An 18,741-nucleotide genomic window follows, 5' to 3' on the forward strand; every position below is an offset into this window, starting at 1 on the left:
AACAGCAGGAAGAGGTGGCTGGGAGTGGGTTTCTCTCTGACCTCCCTTCCTCCTCTCTCGCCCCGCTCCAGTCTATTCTTCACTCCGCTGCCCGGCTCATCTTCCTGCAGAAACGATCTGGGCATGTCACTCCCCTTCGTAAACAACTCCAGTGGTTGCCTATCAACCTCCGCTCCAAACAAAAACTCCTCACTCTAGGCTTCAAGGCTCTCCATCACCTTGCCCCTTCCTACCTCTCCTCCCTTCTCTCTTTCTACCGCCCACCCCGCACGCTCCGCTCCTCTGCCGCCCACCTCCTCGCCATCCCTCGGTCTCGCCTATCCCGCCGTCGACCCCTGGGTCACGTCCTCCCGCGGTCCTGGAACGCCCTCCCTCCTCACCTCCGCCAAACTGATTCTCTTTCCCTCTTCAAAACCCTACTTAAAACTCACCTCCTCCAAGAGGCGTTCCCAGACTGAGCTCCTATTCTCCCTCTACTCCCTCTGCCATCCCCCCTTTACCTCTCCGCAGCTAAACCCCTCATTTTCCCCTTTTCCCTCTGCTCTTCCACCTCTCCCTTCCCATCCCCACAGCACTGTACTCGTCCGCTCAACTGTATATATTTTCGTTACCCTATTTATTTTGTTAATGAATTGTACATTGCCTCGATTCTATTTGGTTGCCATTGTTTTTACGAGATGTTCTTCCCCTCGACTCTATTTATTGCCATTGTTCTCGTCTGTCCGTCTCCCCCGATTAGACTGTAAGCCCGTCAAACGGCAGGGACTGTCTCTATCTGTTGCCAACTTGTTCATCCCAAGCGCTTAGTACAGTGCTCTGCACATAGTAAGCACTCAATAAATACTATTGAATGAATGAATGGGTTCTGGCTAGAAAGTCCCAGACTGTGACTGACCCCTGAAGGTCCACACCCCCAATTCCCCTCTCTCCCCGCCCCCACACACCCCTTGAGCCAAGGTCTCTTACACCCTCTTCTCTCCCTCTCCAGTCAATCAATCAGTGGCATTTATTAAGCGCTTACTATGTGCAGATCACTGTACTAAGTGCTTGGGAGAGTACAATACAACAGAATTAGCAGACACATTCCCTGCCCATAACTAGCTTACAGCCTAGAGGCATTCTATGAGATGCCTCTAGACTGTCTCCAGACAGTCTCCAGACCCCAAAGCACTGGACAACTGACACAGGGTGGGGCAACACAGTTGAATTTATTTCTTTATCTCCTCTAACAGTGGCCAAAATTGGGGCCAAGGAGACTGTACATGGAAGCTGAGGGAGGGACCCACTGGCTGACCTGAGGCCCCCCCCACCCCCCACTCCCTTCCCTGGCCTCTGGCTCAGGTGGGAGTCTCTGCCCACCCTCACATCTTGGTTTCACCGCCACGGTGCTTATGGCTGGGGTTCTCCTGGGCGATGAGGTGGTAAGGCTTGGCGCTCTCCCTGAGGCCCGAGCGTCCCGGCTCGACATCCTGCTCCGTGTCCAGCTCGTGTCGGGACAGGTGCTCCACGATGCCTGCCCCCAGGGCATCCCCCAGCACATTGGTCATGGTGCGCAGGCGGTCTCTGTGGGGCGAGACACAGAGCTGGGGCATGGGTAGGGGCTGGGAAGCCCGCACCCTGGGAGAGGTCAGTGGGGCAGGAAGGAGGGGGCAGGAAGGAGCCGGGAAGGACAGCTGCGGGTGCTGAGGACTGGAGCGCGCCCCCTCCCCCCCTCCAACACTGGGGGATTTCTGGAGCCTTGAGGGGCTGGAGGGATGGAGCAGGGGCAGAAGGGAAACCTACAAAAACCAGTCCACCGCAATGATAAGGGTGATGTCCTCAGAGGGGAGGCCGACGGAGGTCAGGACGATGACCATGGTCACGAGGCCCGCCTGGGGGATGCCCGCCGCCCCGATGCTGGCCGCAGTGGCCGTGATGCTGCAGGGAGGAGAAAGTGGGATTGGGGGCGGTCCGAAGGCTAGACGTGGCCTGTTCCAGAAGGGACAGGAGAGGGAGAGCCCCCTGGGCTACCCACCCAGACCATGCCCTTCACCTGATGGTGATGATCTGGCCCAGGTTGAGCTCATAGTTGTTGACCTGAGCGATGAAGATGGCGGCCAGCGCTTCATAGAGTGCCGTGCCGTCCATGTTGATGGTGGCGCCCACAGGCAGCACAAAGCGGGTGATGCGCCGGTCCACACCAATGTTCTCCTCCAGGCAGCGGAACGTGATGGGCAGGGTGGCTGAGCTGGGGGGTGGGGAGGGGGCAGAGCCCAGGGTCAGCCAATCCCCCGCCCAGATCGAGCACCCACTGGGAGCCAGCCCTGTCCTGGGTGCTGGGGGTGGGGGGGCAGAGAGAGGAGGAGGACGAGGAGGAGAAGGAGGAGGAGAAGGAAGAGGAGGAGGCAGGGTCCCTGCCCTCAAGGGGCTGCTAGTCTAATAGAGGAGACAGGACACACACACACACACACACACACACACACACACTCTCTCACTCTCTCTCACACTCATACACAGTCCCTGTCCTGGGAGGATTTACAGCCCAGTGGAGGAAGACAGAACCAGTAGAAACCCATGTACCCACAGACAGACAAACAAATGGGCATATTTCCTGCCAGGGACTACAACAGAGATACAAAAGCAAATTCTCACACATGCATGTTTTGGAGATGGAGTGGAGGGATGGATGCAAGGGAGGGAAGGAGGGAGGAGAGAAGAGATGGGGCTTTGGCAGCTCAGCCCAAGGTTCCCCACAACTCCTCCGCTGGCGAGACCCAGCAGCACCCACTGACCTCGGTGTGACTCCTCCGGGCGCTAGAGCCCTGCCCGGGCTGAATCTTGGGACCTGAGCTGGAGTGGGTGGGGCCGGACCTGGCCCCACACCCACCTTCCCTGGGCCAGGCCTGCCTGAGTCCAAACTGGCTTGGAGGGTGCAGAGAGGTTGGGGGGAGCAGCAAGACAGGGCTTTTATGTCCATTTCTTGGACAAGCATCCCGGACTGGGTGCCCCACACTGGGTGAGCAGGGCGCCCGGGCACGATGACCCCATACAGAGATATGGGAGGGGAGTGCGGAAATCCCCCAATGGGGGGGCCGACTCACAGGTTAGGCCGAGGCCTGTGGGCCTGGCTGAGGGAGCCCCATCCCACCACCATCCCTGGGTCGGGCTTCCAGGCAGGCAAGGGGTGCCAGCGACCACCGGCTCAGGCCGGCACCTGACCCAGGCTCTCACTGGTCATGTTCTCTCTGTCCCCCCCGGACCTCCAAGCCACTGGGCGGCAGGCCCCGCGGAGAGGGGCGGCTGGCAGGGGGTCGGGCAAGAGGGTGGCCGGGCAGGGCAGGGTGGGCAGAGGAGAGGAAAGTGGATAGATAGGGGGAGAGGTGGGCAGAGGCCGGACCGGGGAGTACCTGGAAGACGTGCCCATGGCGGTGATGAGGGCCTGCAGCATGCCCCCGATGAAGACGTATGGGTTCTTGCGGGTGACGAGGAAGTAGAGCAGGGGCAAGATGCAGAGGGCGTGGATGAGCAGCCCCACGATGACAGTCAGCGTGTACAGCCCCAGCTGGCCCCCCATCACCGCCAGGTCCTCCATCTCCAAGATTTTGCCCGAAATCAGGAAGAGAATGCCCACGGGCGCGTACCTGGGGCCGGGGTGGCGCCATCAGCCCCAGGGCTCAGCGTGGCGCTCCGGAGCAGGCTTGAGACAATCACCTCGGTGGGATTAGAACTTGGCTCCGGCCGCCATCCCAGCCCCAGGCTCAGCCTGCGGGGCTGCTGGTCTGGTGCTGAACCGATGCCCCGGCCTCTACCCTTCCACGTGGCCCAGGGCAGGGGGCACCATTGCAGCCCAGACTCTGGAGAAAGGGACGTTGGCATTCATCCGCTGGGCAAGGCCGGTCTCTCGAGATTACAGATGGCCCAGCCGGAGAGGGGGAGGGGAGATGTGGCTGCATGGGGGCTCCCAGGCCCCATACAGGCTCCACTTGCCTTCCCTTCCCCCCCAGACCCTCACTGAATCCTGGGTTCAAATCCTGAAAGGGGCCACGAAGGAGTCCAATGCTTTGCCATCGGCTCTCCAGCGCCCCCAGGGCCCGTCCTCCCAGCCTCCCCCAGAGCCCCTAGCCCTCAGTCCTTCCAGTCTCCCCGGGCTCCCCCGGCCCTCTGCCCCCGCAGGCTCCCCAGAGCCTTCAGCCCCCTGTCCTTCCAGTCTCTCCAGGGCCCCTCAGCCCCCTATCCTCACAGTATCCTCAGGGAATAATAATAATAATTTTGGTATTTGTTAAGCTCCTAATATGTGCCAAGTACTGTTCTAAGCGTTGGGTAGATACAAGGTAATCAGGTTGTCCCATTTGGGGCTCACAGTCTCAATCCCCCTTTTACAGATGGGGTAACTGAGGCCCAGAGAAGCGAAGTGACTTGCCCAAAGTCACACAGCTGATAAGTGCAGAGCCAGGATTAGAACCCACGACCTCTGACTCACAAGCCCGGGCTCTTTCCACTGAGCCACACTGTGTCCCCTGTCCTCTCAGGCTCCCCAGGGCCTCCAGCCCCCTGTCCTCCCAGGCTCCCTGGAGCCTCCAGCCCTGTGTTTTCCCAGGGTCCCCGGGGGCCTCCAGCCTTCTGCCCTTCCCGTCTCCCCAGGGGCCCCAACCTCCTGTCCTCCCAGGCTCTCCAGGGCCTTCAGCCCCCTATCCTCCCAGACTCCCCCGGGACCCCCAGCCCCCTGTCCTCCCAGGCTCCCCTGGGACTCCCAGCCCCCACAATAGCACACCCATCCTGCATTCCCAGGCCTCTGCCCCCCAGGGCCCCCGAATCCAGACCCCGGAGCCCCCATCCTGCTCACCAGATGATGATGCCCACAAGATGCATGATGGCCTCGTTGAGACTGTCGAAGAATTCCTGCAGAATCCGACCCTTCTGCTTCATCCTGCCCACAACCAGGCCAAAGCAGACGGAGAAGACCACCAGCCCTAGGGCGTTGACCCCGCTGACCGAGCCAGGCACGGGCACGACCTCCTCATACTTCAGCACCTTCTGCAGGCTGCCCAGAGCCTGGCTCACATTGTACAGGATCCCCGTGACATTCTCCGGAGGGGGAGACAGGCTGGGCCCCGATTCCGTCATATTGCCTGACCGTGGGGCCACCCGGGTCACCACCCTGGTGCTGTAGTGGGTCTTGAACTGCAAGCCAAGAGAAGAGAGACAGCCCCGGAGGGCAGGGCAAGGGGATCGGGAAGGTCCCCTGGGTTCTGCACCCAGCTCCTTCCCTTTGGATACGTCAAGAAGCCTGCCCCAGCAGTCACCACCGGCCCCTCTGTGGGCACCAGTTTCCAGGGAGAATACCCATTTGCCTGGAGAGGGGGCCAGGCTCGCCCTTATAACCCTTGCCTCTCTCCTGGTCCCTGGCAAGCCTGGCAACCTCTTTCAGGCCAGAGGTTTCTGCTCTTTCCTATCCCCTTTCCAACCTTTCTTCCTTTTCCTCCCCATCTCCCTCCCACCCAGACCTGAAGGAACTGGGCAGATCTGCACACAGTTTAGCACTCGATCAATACCATCAGTAGATAGATTGGGCCCCTCACCTGTTTGAAGCATGCTTCCACCAGATTGGGCGGGAACATGTTCCTGAAGCCAATCAGAGAGGGAGGGAGGGTTACCCACTAGTCCCAAGACAGAGAACTAAGAATGCATGACACAGGCTGACTGCTGGGGAGGGGGAGGCGGAGGGTTGTGGTCCTGAAAAGGGCAGGGGAGGATGCAGCTCTTCTTGGGTGGAGGTCGGGGCTGGGTCCAGATAAGAGCAGAGGCAGAGGTTTGGGCGGAGGCCGTGGGCAGGTCCGTGCCCACCCCATCCCCCCACCACGGCTGGCCGGAATCACCTAATGAGATCCATGAAGGCGTCGGCGGCGGACACCTGCTCCACCTGGCCCTCGCGGTGCAGTGTGGTCTTGGAGCCTTTGCCCGGGTGGATGATGGTCACCATGAGGATGCCAGTGAAGACTGCCAGGACCGTGGTCACCATGTAGTACACCACCGCCCGCACCCCCATCCGGCCCGAAGACGCGCTGTCCAAGGAGGCCATGCCTATAGGGCCAGGCAGCCCATTACAGCCTGCTGGTCTGGCTCAAACAGCCCACCCTGGGGATGCCCAGTCCCGCCAGGGCCTCAGCCCAGAGCTTATCTGCCCCGCTCCGCTCTGCCCCCCCCCCCCCGCCCAAGTCACGGCTGCCAATGCCTGGGGCAGCCCTAGCGGACAGACAGCTGTAATGCGGATCAGAGGGCGGGGGCCCAAGGGGCCCATTGACTGAAGCGGGTCAGGCGCAGCTGAGCACCCGCTCACCAGTAACCAGGCTAGAGACGATCAGGGGCAGGACCAGCATCTGCAGCATCCGCATCAGCAGCTCCCCGGGGAAGGAGAAATACTTGATCTGGCGGTAGCTCATCTTGTAGGGCCGCAGGGCAAAGGCCAGGCTGATCCCTGCATGGGATGGGAGGGGGGGGCAGCCAGGGGCGGCCCAGGAATCTGGTCAGGGTCTGGGAGGGAGAGACCAGGTCTGAGAGGCCAGATTTGCCATTGCCTCTAGAAAGAGGAGGAAAAGGCCCCAGGACAAGAGCCACCAAGAGAGAGTCCCCGTGGGGGGCCCTGGGAGGCAGAGTCAGATGTGTGGGCACCAGAAGACTCAGACCTGAGTCATTTGAGCCCCCGTGGAGAGCACTGTAGGAGGAAGAATCCAGCACCAGTCCAGCCAGGAACCTCTCCTCGGGCACCAAAAAGGGGGACAGGGACAAGTGCAGGGTGAATTTGGGGGGTCACAGAACCCCTGGCTTGCTTGAGTGGGGTGACTAGAGCAGTTTTCCTGGGTGTCAGAAGGCAGGAATGTGCCACAGAAGGGTCAGGGCATGAGGAATCCTGGGAAAAGGGCTCTGAGAGCTCACACAATCCGGCGTGGCTGGGAACAGGCCATCGCTTAGCCCAGGAAACAAATGGGGAGGGTGGGAGAGGGAGAAGAGGAAGGGAGGGAGGAGGGGTGGGGAACTGGCCCCCAGAACCCTCACTGACCCCTGTTTCTCCCTGGTAGCATCAATGTCCATCCTAGGGAGGCCCCGGGGGCGAGGTTTGGGTGTTCGACGAAGGGCTGCAGGGCCACAGGGCCAAGTCACTAAAATCAGGAGCCCTGGGTCAAGTCGTCACCTGCATCGAAGTTGCTACGCCTCTGCGGGCAAGTCACTTCACTTTTCTGGGCCACCCTGGCCACCTCAAAATGATAGTAATAATTGTGGCATTTGTTAAGTGCTTACTACATACCAAGCACTGTACTAAATACTGATGTAGATACAAGATCATCACGGGGCTCACAGTCTAAGAAGGAGGGAGAACAGGTTTTGGACCCCCATTGTGCAAATGAGGGAACTGAGCTACAGATAAGTTAAGTGACTTGCCCAAGGTCACTCAGCAGGAAAGTGGCAGAGTCAGGATTAGAACCCAGATCCTCAGACTTCCAGGCCCATTCTCTTTCCCCTAGGCCACACCGCTTCTCAATCTGAGAATACCTACACCTCTCTGGAGAGGGAAAGACTTGCTCCCCAAAGAACTGGGGGCCTGCACAGGGTGGGTCTCCTGAGTGAACCTCAGAACCCATAAGACCTTTGCCTCCTCCTCCCCGCCCTGGTGAATCTGTGCCCCAAGAGCCTCGCCATGGCCAGGGCATGATGGCCCCATAGTTATCCCTGGCCACCGGTATGACAAGTGTAGCACCAGCCAGCCCCAGGTGCTCACCCTCGAGTAGGGTTAGGGTGCCAAGGCAGCACTGCCCACCTCCCTGACCCAAGCCCCCGCGCCACCACCCGCCCACCACTGCTCACCTATGATGACGGAGCTGATGGTGAGCAACAAGAATGCATTTCGACGCAGGAAGCTGAGGACTCGTTCCCGAGTCAGCGTCTGCACCTGGAGCCGGGCCCGAGCCGCCCGATGCTGCATGGCCAGGTGGAGTTGCTGTAGCCGGGTCTCCCCACTCAGCCGCTTGGCCGCAGCCTCGTTCAGGAAGAGGCTGTTGGCGTGGGCCCTGGACTCACCCATCCTATCGTCCAGCACGGCCAGTTCCAGCTGACGAACCCCCTGAGAGAGGATGAAGGAGCAGGGCACGGGACTACTAGCTGCAGAACTGGCACCGTCTCACCCACGGTATCCCATCTGACCCTCCCCCGGACCAGAGAGACAAATGAAAAATTCACGGCTCAGCTTCTGCCCTGCCCACCTGCCCCTCCCACCCCCTGCCACACACACATGCTCTCTCTCTCTCTCTCTCTCACACACTCACGCACCTCCCGTCACTGCCAAGTCCCTCTCATATCCTCAAAGGAGATTCAATTAGTCACTGATCCAGAACTCTCCAAAGCCCAAATGTCTGAAAAGGTCAGATGGGGCCAGGCTGACCTCCAGACCTCCTGGGCCTGCCCCATGACCTCTAATGTGTGCTCTGGCCCAGCCTCCTGATACACCAAGCCCAACTCTTGCCACCCGAGAGCTGGCTGGAAACATATGGCTATGAGAAAGAGCAGGTATGGCAGGTGCCACAATAATAATAAGTATTATTATTATGGTATTTTTCAAGTGCTTACTATTTACCAAGCACTGTTCTAAATGCTGGGGTAGGTTTAACATAATCAGGTTGGACAAAACCCTATCCCACATGGGGCTCACAGTCTCAATCCCCATTTTACAGATGCGGTAACTGAGGCACAGAGAAGTTAAGTGACTTGCCCAAGGTCAAGCAGCAGACAAATGGCGGAGTCGGGATCAGAACCCACGACCTCTGACTCCCAAGCCCGTGCTCTTGCTACTAGGCCACGCTTCTTCTCCAAAGGGCTACAGTACAGGCATCCCTAGCTCCCCAGAGTCCATTTGGGACAAGGGAAGAGTTCTGGGACGCCAGGAAAGCCTCAACGAAGGTCCCAGCTTATCCTGGCTCCTTCTCCATCCCACGGCCCAAGATGAGAGGCCTCTGTGCCCGCCTGCCTGCCTATCCATGCCATTACCCAGCCACTCCTCGCTAGGATTCTGCTCCTGCCCTCCCCCATCCTCGAAGAGAACACCCCCAGCAGAGAAGATGACAGGCACTAACCCTTCCCTGGCTGCTGACCTTCCATCTCTGGCTTTGCCACAGGGCCTCGAGTCACAGGAGCCCACTCTGGCCACCCCTGGAGGTTTGGATTCTCTCCCTTTCATTCACTCATTCAATCGTATTTATCGAGCACTTACTATGTGCAGAGCACTGTACTCTCCCCTTGCTCCCAACCTGGGGGCACCTCAGAGAAGGGGGGAGGGGGACTGCCAGAGACAGAAGCAGAGAGTCCAGGAAACAGAACTGTTTCCCTGGACCTGAAGGGGTCCTACTAATGGCACAGCCCGCCAAGAGGAGTGTCCCATTATCAGGTCCCTATCCCTGATCCTGCTGCACCCATGCTGGTGGCGGGCAGGTACGGACGGGGCCAGTGGGGAGGGGAAGAACGTGCTTCAGATGGCCATCGCCCCACTCACACCACCCAGAGACAGCAGCAGGAGAGAGGGGGATCATCGGCCAACGGCGGCCAGGGCCTGCGGAGGCTGGCATCGGAGACCTTCGACGCTGAGTTTTCCTCACCCGCCCTCACGGCCCCGCCGAGCCCCTCGGCCCAGAGGAGGTCTGCTCTTCCAACAGGGCCTCTGTACCCAGCCACCATTACCAGGAGAGCTTCGGATGGGGACGCTCGCCCTCCAAGGCCCCAGGATTCCGCAGTTCCGACTAAAGCCCCCAGTGCCACTCACCCCCGCCGGGGCCCGTGAAGGAGTCACGCCTGGCCCCCTCCACCCCCACCCGGGCCCAGAGAGGGGAGGGTTTTTGCCCTAGGTCACACAGCAAGAGGCAGGAAAGAAGCCAGGTAGCCTGACTCCCAGCCCAGGGCCTCCATTCAAGAGGGCTAGCTGGGCAGTTCGGCACTACCCAGGGCAAATCTCGAGCCATGACTGGACTGAGAGGGGCCGGCCCCTAGGGGTAGAATCGGGGCCGCGCCTGTTGGAGCTGGACCCCGGGGGAGAGAGAAGGGCCCCGCGCCGCGCTCAAGTCCAGCTGATGTGGCCAGTGGTTGGGCCGAGCTGCCCCTGAGCCTGGGCCCCCTCTTGCCCCTGCCCTCCGCCTGCTTCCTTCGGGGCTCCCCTCTCCGGGATGCAAGTCAGGGAAGAATACGGTCCAGGGGCATGTGTCTATCTGGCCGGGCCATCTCTGCAAAGGCCAGCTCCCGGGGCCCCTGGAAAAGGCGGGGGAGGGAGGGGGAGGAGGAAGAGGAGGAGGAGGAGGACTGGGCTCCCACCCCGCCCTGCCCCCCGCCCCCCGCCCAATACCGCGAATCGCGCTTCTCCTCCCCCCACCCCCCACCGCTAAACGGCTCCCGCTCCCTTCGCTCCCAAAGCCCCACGTGGGCCCGGCACGACTCACCGGCGGATGCGGCCGAGGGGCCGGAGGGGCCGGTCTGACTTGCCGCTTCGGGCCCGCCGAGGCCGGCCGGCTCGCACGCCCCGTGGCCAGCCCCCACGGCGGGGGGCTCGGTGAAGGCGGGCCCGGACGGCCGGGGGCGGCGGGGAGACGGGGGCTGGGGCCGGGGCTGAGCCGCTCCGCCTTGGCAAGGCGAGAAGCGAGGGGAGGAGGACGAGGAGAAGATTGGGAGGGCTGTCACTCAGCCCACGTGTGTCTGTCCGTGTGTGTGTGTGTGTTTGGTGTGTGGGTGTGTGGGGCGTGCGCGCGCCCGACTTTCCTATCATCAGCCTCCCCCATCTCCACCATCTGCCCTGGGATTGCAATCTTCTTCCTCCTCCCTCCCCAACCCGTTTTCCACCGCTCCATTCCTTCTTTCTCTCGACCCCTCCCTCCCCCCATCCTCTCTCCTCCCTCCACCTCCTTTCTTCCTCGCTAATCTTCTTTCCCTCTCTGCTCCTCCCTCCTGACCCACATCTCTATCCTACAGGTGTAGAAACTGAATTCACGTGAAATCGGTCCCAAGGGGATCAAGTTCAGGAACCAGCGCCCACCTATCTCCCCCCACCCCACCCGGGCAGGGCTGCGGAAATACCACTGGGGCTACCTTTTCCCCGTTATCACCTATTTTTTTATTTATCCTTATCTCTCTCTCTACCACTCCCCCCACCCCCCACCCCCAAGCTAGGAAGAGAATCTGAGGTGGGAACCAGGGAAGAGAGAGAGGCGGCACTTTCCCTTCCTGGTCATCTCAGTCTCCTTTTCCCTTCCAGTCACTTTTTAACTGGAGGGGGAAAAGAGGCAGAAGACCCACGAGAAAAGCAATACTGGACCTCGCAACACCCAGGGCCACATCCGATCTTGGGGACACTACTGATCCTGAGGAGACATCTCTCTTCCACCCCGCTCACAGTGCGAGCCCGGGCACATTGCAAAAGGCCCATATCGGGTAAGAACCAAGAACCAGCCTGCCCGGTGTTTTATCTCCATGGCAACAGGTACCTTGGAGGAACCATGATGGCTACCCTTTCTGGATAACCCCTAGAGTGTAAGCTCCTCGTGAGTAGGGAACGTGTCTACCGATTCTGATGTATCGTACTCTCCCGAGCGCTTAGTACACCGGTCTGCACACAGTGAGCGCTAAAAACATGCCACTGATCGATACCCACCCTCTTGAATCCAGATAAACCATCTAACATTCCTAACACATCTCAAACTTTCCCTCTCGGGACTCTTTAACCTTTCTTGAGTCTGAAATATTTACAGACTCAATAGCACAGCATAGATCTCTCATCCATGAATTCATCCAGATTCTCTGCTCCCTGACTAACCTCTCATTTCTCTTCCTTTCTGCATTACGTATGCACTTGGGTCTGTACCCCTTAAGCGCTTCGATAGTCATCTCACCCCCACAGCACTTATGTACATATAATAATCATAATAATTGTGGAATTTGTCAAGCATTTCCTATGTTTTTATGTGCCAAGTACTTGTACTAAGCACTGGGGGAAATAAAAGTAATCCAGTCATTCACAGTCCCTATCCGGATTCACAGTCTAAGGGGGAAGGTGGTCAGGTACTGAACCCCCACTTAACAGATGAGGAAATTGAAGCACAAAGAAGTTGTGACTTGCCCAAAGTGACACAGCAGGCAAGTGGCAGAGCTGGCATTAGATCTAGGTTCTCTGACTACCAGGCCCATGCTCTTTCCACTAGATCATGCCATTTCCCCTAGCTGTAATTTATTTTAAAGTCTGTCTCCCCCAGCTAGACTGTAGAGAAGCAGCGGGGCTCAGTGGAAAGAGCCCGGGCTTGGTTGTCAGAGGTCATGGGTTCAAATCTCAGCTAAGCCACTTGTCAGCTGTGTGACTTTGGGCAAGTCATTTCACTTCTCTGGGCCTCAGTTACCCCATCTGTAAAATGGGAAGGCTGAGAGCCCCACGTGGGACAACCTGATCACCTTGTATCCTCCCCAGCGCTTAGAACAGTGCTTTGCACATAGTAAGCACTTAACAAAGGCCATCATTATTGTTAAGCTCCTTGAGGGCAGTCTACCAACTCTATTGTCTTGCATTCTCCTAAGCGCTTAGTACAATGCTCTGCACACAGTAGCACTGTCAGAATAAGTAAATTGAGCGGCCATATATATGCTAATGTTAAAGAGGGTGTAAATAATAACCTTCTCTCTCCCTCCCTCCAGGCTTACCTCTCCTCCTGTCTTCAGGACATCTCTACTTGGATGTCCTCCCGCCACCTAAAACTCAACATGTCCAAGACAGAGCTCCTTATTTTCCCTCCCAAACCCTGTCCAATTCCTGACTTTCCCATCACTTTGGGCGGCACAAACATCTTTCCCGTCTCACAAGCCCATACCCTTAGTGTCATCACGGCTCCACTCTCTCATTCACCCCACATACCCAATCTGTCATCAAATCCTGCCGGTCTCACCTTCACAGCATCACCAAGATCCACCCTTTCCTCTCCATTTTATCCTGACTGGATTACTGCATCAGCCTCCTTTCTGACCTCCCAACCTCCTGCCACTCCCCACTTCAGTCTATACTTCACTCTGCTGCCTGGATTATCTTTCTACAGAAACGTTCAGGGCATGTCACCCCCCACCTCAAAAATCTCCAGTGGTTGCCTATCAAACTAAACTCCTCCCTATTGGCTTCAAAGTTTTCCATTACCTTGCCCCTTCTTACCTCACCTCCCTTCTCTCCTTCTACATCCTAGCCCGCACACTCCACTCCTCTGGTGCTAACCTTCTCAGTGTGCCTCGATCCCACCGTGAACCCCTAGCCCTTGTCCTACCTCTGGCCTGGAACACCCTCCCTCATCAAATTTGCCAAACAATCACTCTTTCCCCCTTCAAAGCCTTACAGAAGGCTCACCTCCTCCAAAAGGCCTTCCCAGACTAAGCCCCCCTTTTCCTCAGCTCCCCCTCCCTTCCATGTCACCTCAACTCGCTCCCTTTGCTCCCCCACCCTAAAGCACAATGTATATATGTATATAGCTATAATTCTATTTATTTATATTGATGCCTGTTTACTTGTTTTGATATCTGTCTCCCCGCTCTAGACCGTAAGCCCGGTGTGGGCAGGAATTGTCTCTCTTTATTGCTGAATTGTACTTTCCAAGAGCTCAGTACAGTGCTCTGCACACAGTAAGCATTCAATAAATACAATTGAATGAATGAATAAAGGGATGATATAACTATAATAATAATAATTTTTGTATTTGTTAAGCGCTTACTATGTGCCAAGCGCTGCTCTAAGCGCTGGGTAGATAGAAGGTAATAAGGTTCATTCATTCAATAGTATTTATTGAGCGCTTACTATGTGCAGAGCACTGTACTAAGCGCTTGGAATGAACAAGTCGTAGGTCCCATGTGGGTCTTAATCTCCATTTTCCAGATGAGGTAACTGATGCACAAAGAAGTTAAGTGACTTGCCCAAAGTCACACAGCTGATAAGTGGTGGAGCCGGAATTAGAACCCACGACCTCTGACTCCCAAGCCCATGCTCTTTCCACTGAGCCACACTGCTTCTCTATAATATGGCTCAGGATGCTGGGAAATCATTCTGGAGAAGGGATTCGAGTGTGGGGAGAGCTGGTGGGGTCTGTCTGATGTAGGCAGGGAAGGAAGAACATGAGCGAGGGATGGAGGTGGGAAAGTCAAGAGAGAAGGACAGCTGGTAGGCAGGCTTGGAAAGAGGGAAGACAGTGAGTTGGGGAATAGTAGGTGAAGAAAGCAGATGGGTGGGTGCAGATGTTGGAGGGCCTTGAAGCAGATTGTGAGTTTTTGTTTGATGCAGATAATTCCGAGTATCTTGGGTATAAGAATAAAAATGGGGAATTTGTTAAGTCTTTACTCTGCCAAGGACGGAAATAGGCACGACACAGTCAGATCGGATACGGCCCCTAACCCACACTGGACTTACAGTCTAAGGGGGAGGGAGAACAGGTATCGAATCCCCATTTTACAGATGATGAAATTAAGACAGAGAGAAGTCAAGTGACTCATCCAAGGTCACACAGCCAAGTGGTGGGACCCAAATTAGAACCCCAGGTCTCCTGACTCCCAGTCATTCATTCATCCAATCATATTTATTGAGCATTTACTGTGTGTAGAGCACTGTACTAAGCCTTTGGAAAATAATAATTATTATTATGATATTTGTTAAGTGCTTACCATGTGACAGGCACTGTACTAAGCACTGGATTGCATACAAGGAAATCAGACTGAACACAGTCCCTATCCCCATTTTACAGATGAGGTAACTGAGCCCCAGAGAAGTGAAGTGAGTTGCTTAAAGTCACACAGCAGACAAGTGGCAGAGCCAGGATTAGAACTCATGACCTTCTGATTCCCAGGCCCATGCTCTATCCACTATGCCATGCTGCTTCTCTATTCCAGATGGAGCTTTTATTACCAAAGCGCCTTACATTATTTAATTATTTACTCCTCACAACACCCCTGGGAGGTAGGGTTCAGGTATTATTACTCCCAATTTACAGCTGGGGAAACCGAGGCATGGGGCGGTTAAGTGACTTGCCCAAGGCCACACAGGGAATGGGTGTCAGAGCCAGGACTCAAACTTGGGATCTCCGGCTTTCTGGCCCCGCGGGTCTTCCATTCGTGCCACGCTGCCTCCCCTAAATACACTACAGCAATACTGTAGAAGAAGAGAAGCAGTGTGGCTTGGGAGTCAGAGGTCATGGGTTCGAATTCTGGCTCTGCCACTTGTCAGCTGTGTGACTGTGGGCAAGTCACTTAACTTCTCTGTGCCTCAGTTACCTCATCTGTAATGAGATGTACATCGCCTTGATTCTATTTATTGGCCATTGTTTTTACGAGATGTTCTTCCCCTTGACTCTATTTATTGCCATTGTTCTTGTCTGTCTGTCTCCCCCGATTAGACCGTAAGCCCGTCAAACGGCAGGGACTGTCTCTATCTGTTGCCGACTTGTTCATTCCAAGCGCTTAGTACAGTGCTCTGCACGTAGTAAGCGCTCAATAAATACTATTGATTGAAAAGTCACTTCACTTCTCTGGGCCTCAGTTCCCTCATCTGTAAAGTGAGGATTAACCGTGAGCCTCACACGGGACAACCCGATGACCCTGTATCTACCCCAGCGCTTAGAACAGTGCTCTGCACATAGTAAGCGCTTAACAAATACCAACATTATTATTATTATTATTAGTGTACAATACTATTATATTGCCTGCTGTGTGACGTTGGGCAGGTCACAACTTCTTTTACCTCAGTTTCATCATCTGTAAAGTGGAGATTCAATCCCAGGAAATGTACAATACAGCAATAGAGAAAATCCCTGCCCACAACAAGCTCACAGTTTAGAGGGGGGAGACAGACATCAATACAAGATAAACAGACATGAATATAAATAAATAAAATTACAGATATATACGTGAGTACTGTGGGGAGGGGAGGGGGGGAGAGGGAGGAAGAGCAAAGGGAGCGAGTCAGGGTGATGCGCAAGGGAGTGGGAGATGAGGAAAAATGGGGCTTAGTCTGGAAAGACTTGTTGGAGGAGATGTGCCTTCAGTAAGGCTTTGAAGGGGGAAGAGAGTAATTGTCTGGCGGATTTGAGCAGGGAGGGCGTTCCAGGCCAGAGGCTTGACGTGGGCCGGCGGTCAGTGGCGAGACAGGCGAGATCGAGGCACAGTGAGAAGGTTAGCGGCACCAGAGGAGTGGAGTGTGTGGGCTGTGTTGTAGAAGGAGAGAAGGGAGGTGAGGTAGGAGGGGGTGAGGTGATGGAGAGCATTCGCACAAAACTATATCTTGCTTAATAAATACCATCATGGTTATAAACCTCACCATTTCCTCTATCCCAGGAGCCCAAACCCTTGGTGCCATCCTTGACTCTTCACTGTCTTTCACAGGGCTCCTTGAGAGCAGGAATTGGGTCTACTAATTCTAGTGTACTCCCCCAAGGGCTTAGGACAGTGCCCTGCACAGAATAAATTACCAGAGAATACGATTGATTGATCGGTTGATTGATTGACATCACATCAACTGCTAAATCTTGCCGATTTTTCTTCCATAACATGTCCTGGATCTGACCTTTCAGCTCCACTGAAAGTCATATCACGGGGCGACTATTTTCTGGGAAGCAGGGGCTCGGAGATGGCAGCGGGGGCACTGCCAGGCCTGACACCGACTGCCTTCCTTGCTTCTCTGCATCCAGCTCATTCTGGGGTTTTCCGGGAAACACATTGGCGTGGGGGTGGGGGAGATCCAGGGACTAGCAGAATTGAGGCTACTCCCTCGGAGGGAGCGGCACCAGGCTAATTAGAGCAAGTTTTCATCAGTGCCCCCCGCCCCCAAGCTCATTAGGGGAGAGAGAAAAAATAACTTAGTGGGAGTTCGCTGGGGTTTGCCATGGCTCTCGATACAGAATGATGGGAGGGGGCTGGGGGTGGCAGGGCCGGGGATGTCCAGGCAAAGCTAGTGAGGGAGAAGGTGCACTGAGAGCCTGCAGCTTGGGCTAGCTTGAGGGCAGAGGCCACGCCCCATACCTCAGTTGTACTCTCCCAAGTGCTCATTTCTATGCTCTGCACCCAGCAGGTGCTCCATCGGTGCCACGGATTGACTGACGGAATGATTGAGGAAGGGGCTTGGAATCCACATCAGGGATATCCTGGAAAGATGTTGCAGCTGGTAACTATAGGCCTTCCGCCTATAGTTCAACCCCGTCAACCCTTCCCAAGCCCGGCAACCCAGCAAGGCTTAACCTCAACCGCTGGGAGACTGAGAGGAAGAGTTGAAGATGGCACATGGGATCAGGGTGGAAGGGCTTTTCTGCTCCCCGCCACCCCTGCCCCTCACCTCCCTCCACCCCTGCAACGGGATGAAGTTCAATCCTAGCAACAGCTTCAAACACAAATGCTAACTTTATCCTTCAGCAGAGTTCTTTGGGTGTAATTCCTATGGGCTAATGAGCTAAGGAACACTTGGCAGGATCTACATGGGTCATGCATATTTTAGGAAGAGAATTTTACAATAAAAAGTTAGAATTGGGGCCTGAATTAACATTAGACTGTGAGATCCTCAAGGTTAGGGATCATGTCCTTTCCTTTTGTTGTACTCTCCCAGGACCTAATGCAGTGTTCTGCCCACAGTGAGTATTCAGTACAGTGCTCCACACATATTAGGCACTAGTACAGTGTCCTTCATAGAGTAGACGCTTAGAACGGTGCCCTGCCCATAATAGCTGCCCAGTATAGTGCTGTGTCGATTCTCGGGCCCTCTTAACATTTTAAACAAGACTGGTTGTTGCTTCATACTGGCCGGCAGGGAGTGTGTCTACCAATTGTTATATTGTATTCTCCCAAGCATTTAGTACACTGCTCTACACACAGTGAGCACTCAACAAATACCACTGATTGATATACCTGCTGACAGTCCAACCTCCTATCAGTCATTCATTCAGTCATATGGGTGTTAAGCATGCAGTGCTGGTTGCTGAGTGCTATCCTAAAGCACTTGGGAGACTACCAGAGAGGTAGAAGACACTACCCCTACCTTCAAGGGATTTACAGTCTAGCAGGAGAGACAGATACCTAAATAAATTACAGCTAAAGGTAGAAATAGAGCGTATAAAATAGTATATAAGTACTATGAGAGTTTTGGTAACTTAAATGCTTAGTTAATGTGGAGGGAATAGTAGTTGGAGCATAGGAAGTGGAGATATTAAAGATGTCGGGGAAGGCCTCCTGGGGGAGATGTAATCAATCAATCGTATTTATTGAGCACTTAATCTGTGCAGAGCACTGGACTCAGCATTTGGGAGATAACAGAGTTGTTAGACATTTTCCCTACCCACAAGGAGCTCTCCGTCTAGAGGGGGAGACAGACATTAAAATAAATTACAGATATGTACATGAGTGCTGTGGGGCGAATAAAGGGTACAAATCCAAGTGATCTCAAGAGGGTTTTTTAAGTGAGGAGAGGGGTGGTCTGTCAGCTATGAAGGGGGAGGGAGACCCAAGCCAGAGGGAAGGATGTGAGCAAGATGTTGGTGGTGGGGGAGACAAAAAAAAAAACACAGTGAGTAGGTTCACTTGAGGGGAGGGAAGAGTGTGAGCTGAGGTATAGTGAGAGAAGAGAGTGGGTAAGTAGGAGAGTGAGAGGGGAGAGAGAGTGAGAGAGTGCAGATTGAGTACCTTAAAGCTAATAGTCAGGAGTTTCTGCTTGATGTGAAAAGGAATGAGGAGTGGGATGATGTG

General features: G+C 55.4%; 1 protein-coding gene across 2 annotated transcripts; it reads right to left on the bottom strand.

The window, feature by feature from the left end:
* Positions 1 to 1,189: 1,189 nt before the first annotated feature.
* Positions 1,190 to 10,560, bottom strand: LOC103168889 (excitatory amino acid transporter 4-like). Of its 2 annotated transcripts, XM_029052269.2 has the most exons (10): positions 10,452 to 10,560; positions 7,840 to 8,095; positions 6,317 to 6,454; positions 5,856 to 6,060; positions 5,559 to 5,601; positions 4,823 to 5,160; positions 3,387 to 3,620; positions 2,033 to 2,227; positions 1,783 to 1,917; positions 1,190 to 1,563 (listed from the first exon to the last, which is right to left on the bottom strand). In XM_029052269.2, the coding sequence occupies exons 2-10, from the start codon at positions 8,054 to 8,056 to the stop codon at positions 1,362 to 1,364; spliced, it is 1,707 nt and encodes a 568-aa protein (XP_028908102.1). In that variant the 5' UTR covers positions 8,057 to 8,095; positions 10,452 to 10,560; the 3' UTR covers positions 1,190 to 1,361. The 2 variants fall into 2 exon arrangements, with proteins under 2 accessions (XP_028908102.1, XP_028908104.2); XM_029052271.2 differs by lacking the exons at positions 3,387 to 3,620; positions 10,452 to 10,560 and having other exon boundaries at positions 7,840 to 8,203.
* Positions 10,561 to 18,741: the final 8,181 nt, after the last annotated feature.

The sequence above is a fragment of the Ornithorhynchus anatinus genome, chromosome X1 (genome assembly GCF_004115215.2).
Source record: "Ornithorhynchus anatinus isolate Pmale09 chromosome X1, mOrnAna1.pri.v4, whole genome shotgun sequence".
Lineage (NCBI taxonomy): Eukaryota > Metazoa > Chordata > Mammalia > Monotremata > Ornithorhynchidae > Ornithorhynchus > Ornithorhynchus anatinus.

Bases quoted from the DNA above. Each gene is read 5' to 3' on its own strand.
- LOC103168889 (XM_029052269.2), bottom strand. From the start codon at position 8,056: ATGGGTGAGTCCAGGGCCCACGCCAACAGCCTCTTCCTGAACGAGGCT. The intron at 6,455-7,839 runs GTGAGCAGTGGT...CATCCCATGCAG, and splicing joins CATCAGCTCCGTCATCATAG to GGATCAGCCTGGCCTTTGCC. The intron at 1,564-1,782 runs GTAGGTTTCCCT...CTCGCCCCACAG, and splicing joins ATTGCGGTGGACTGGTTTTT to AGACCGCCTGCGCACCATGA.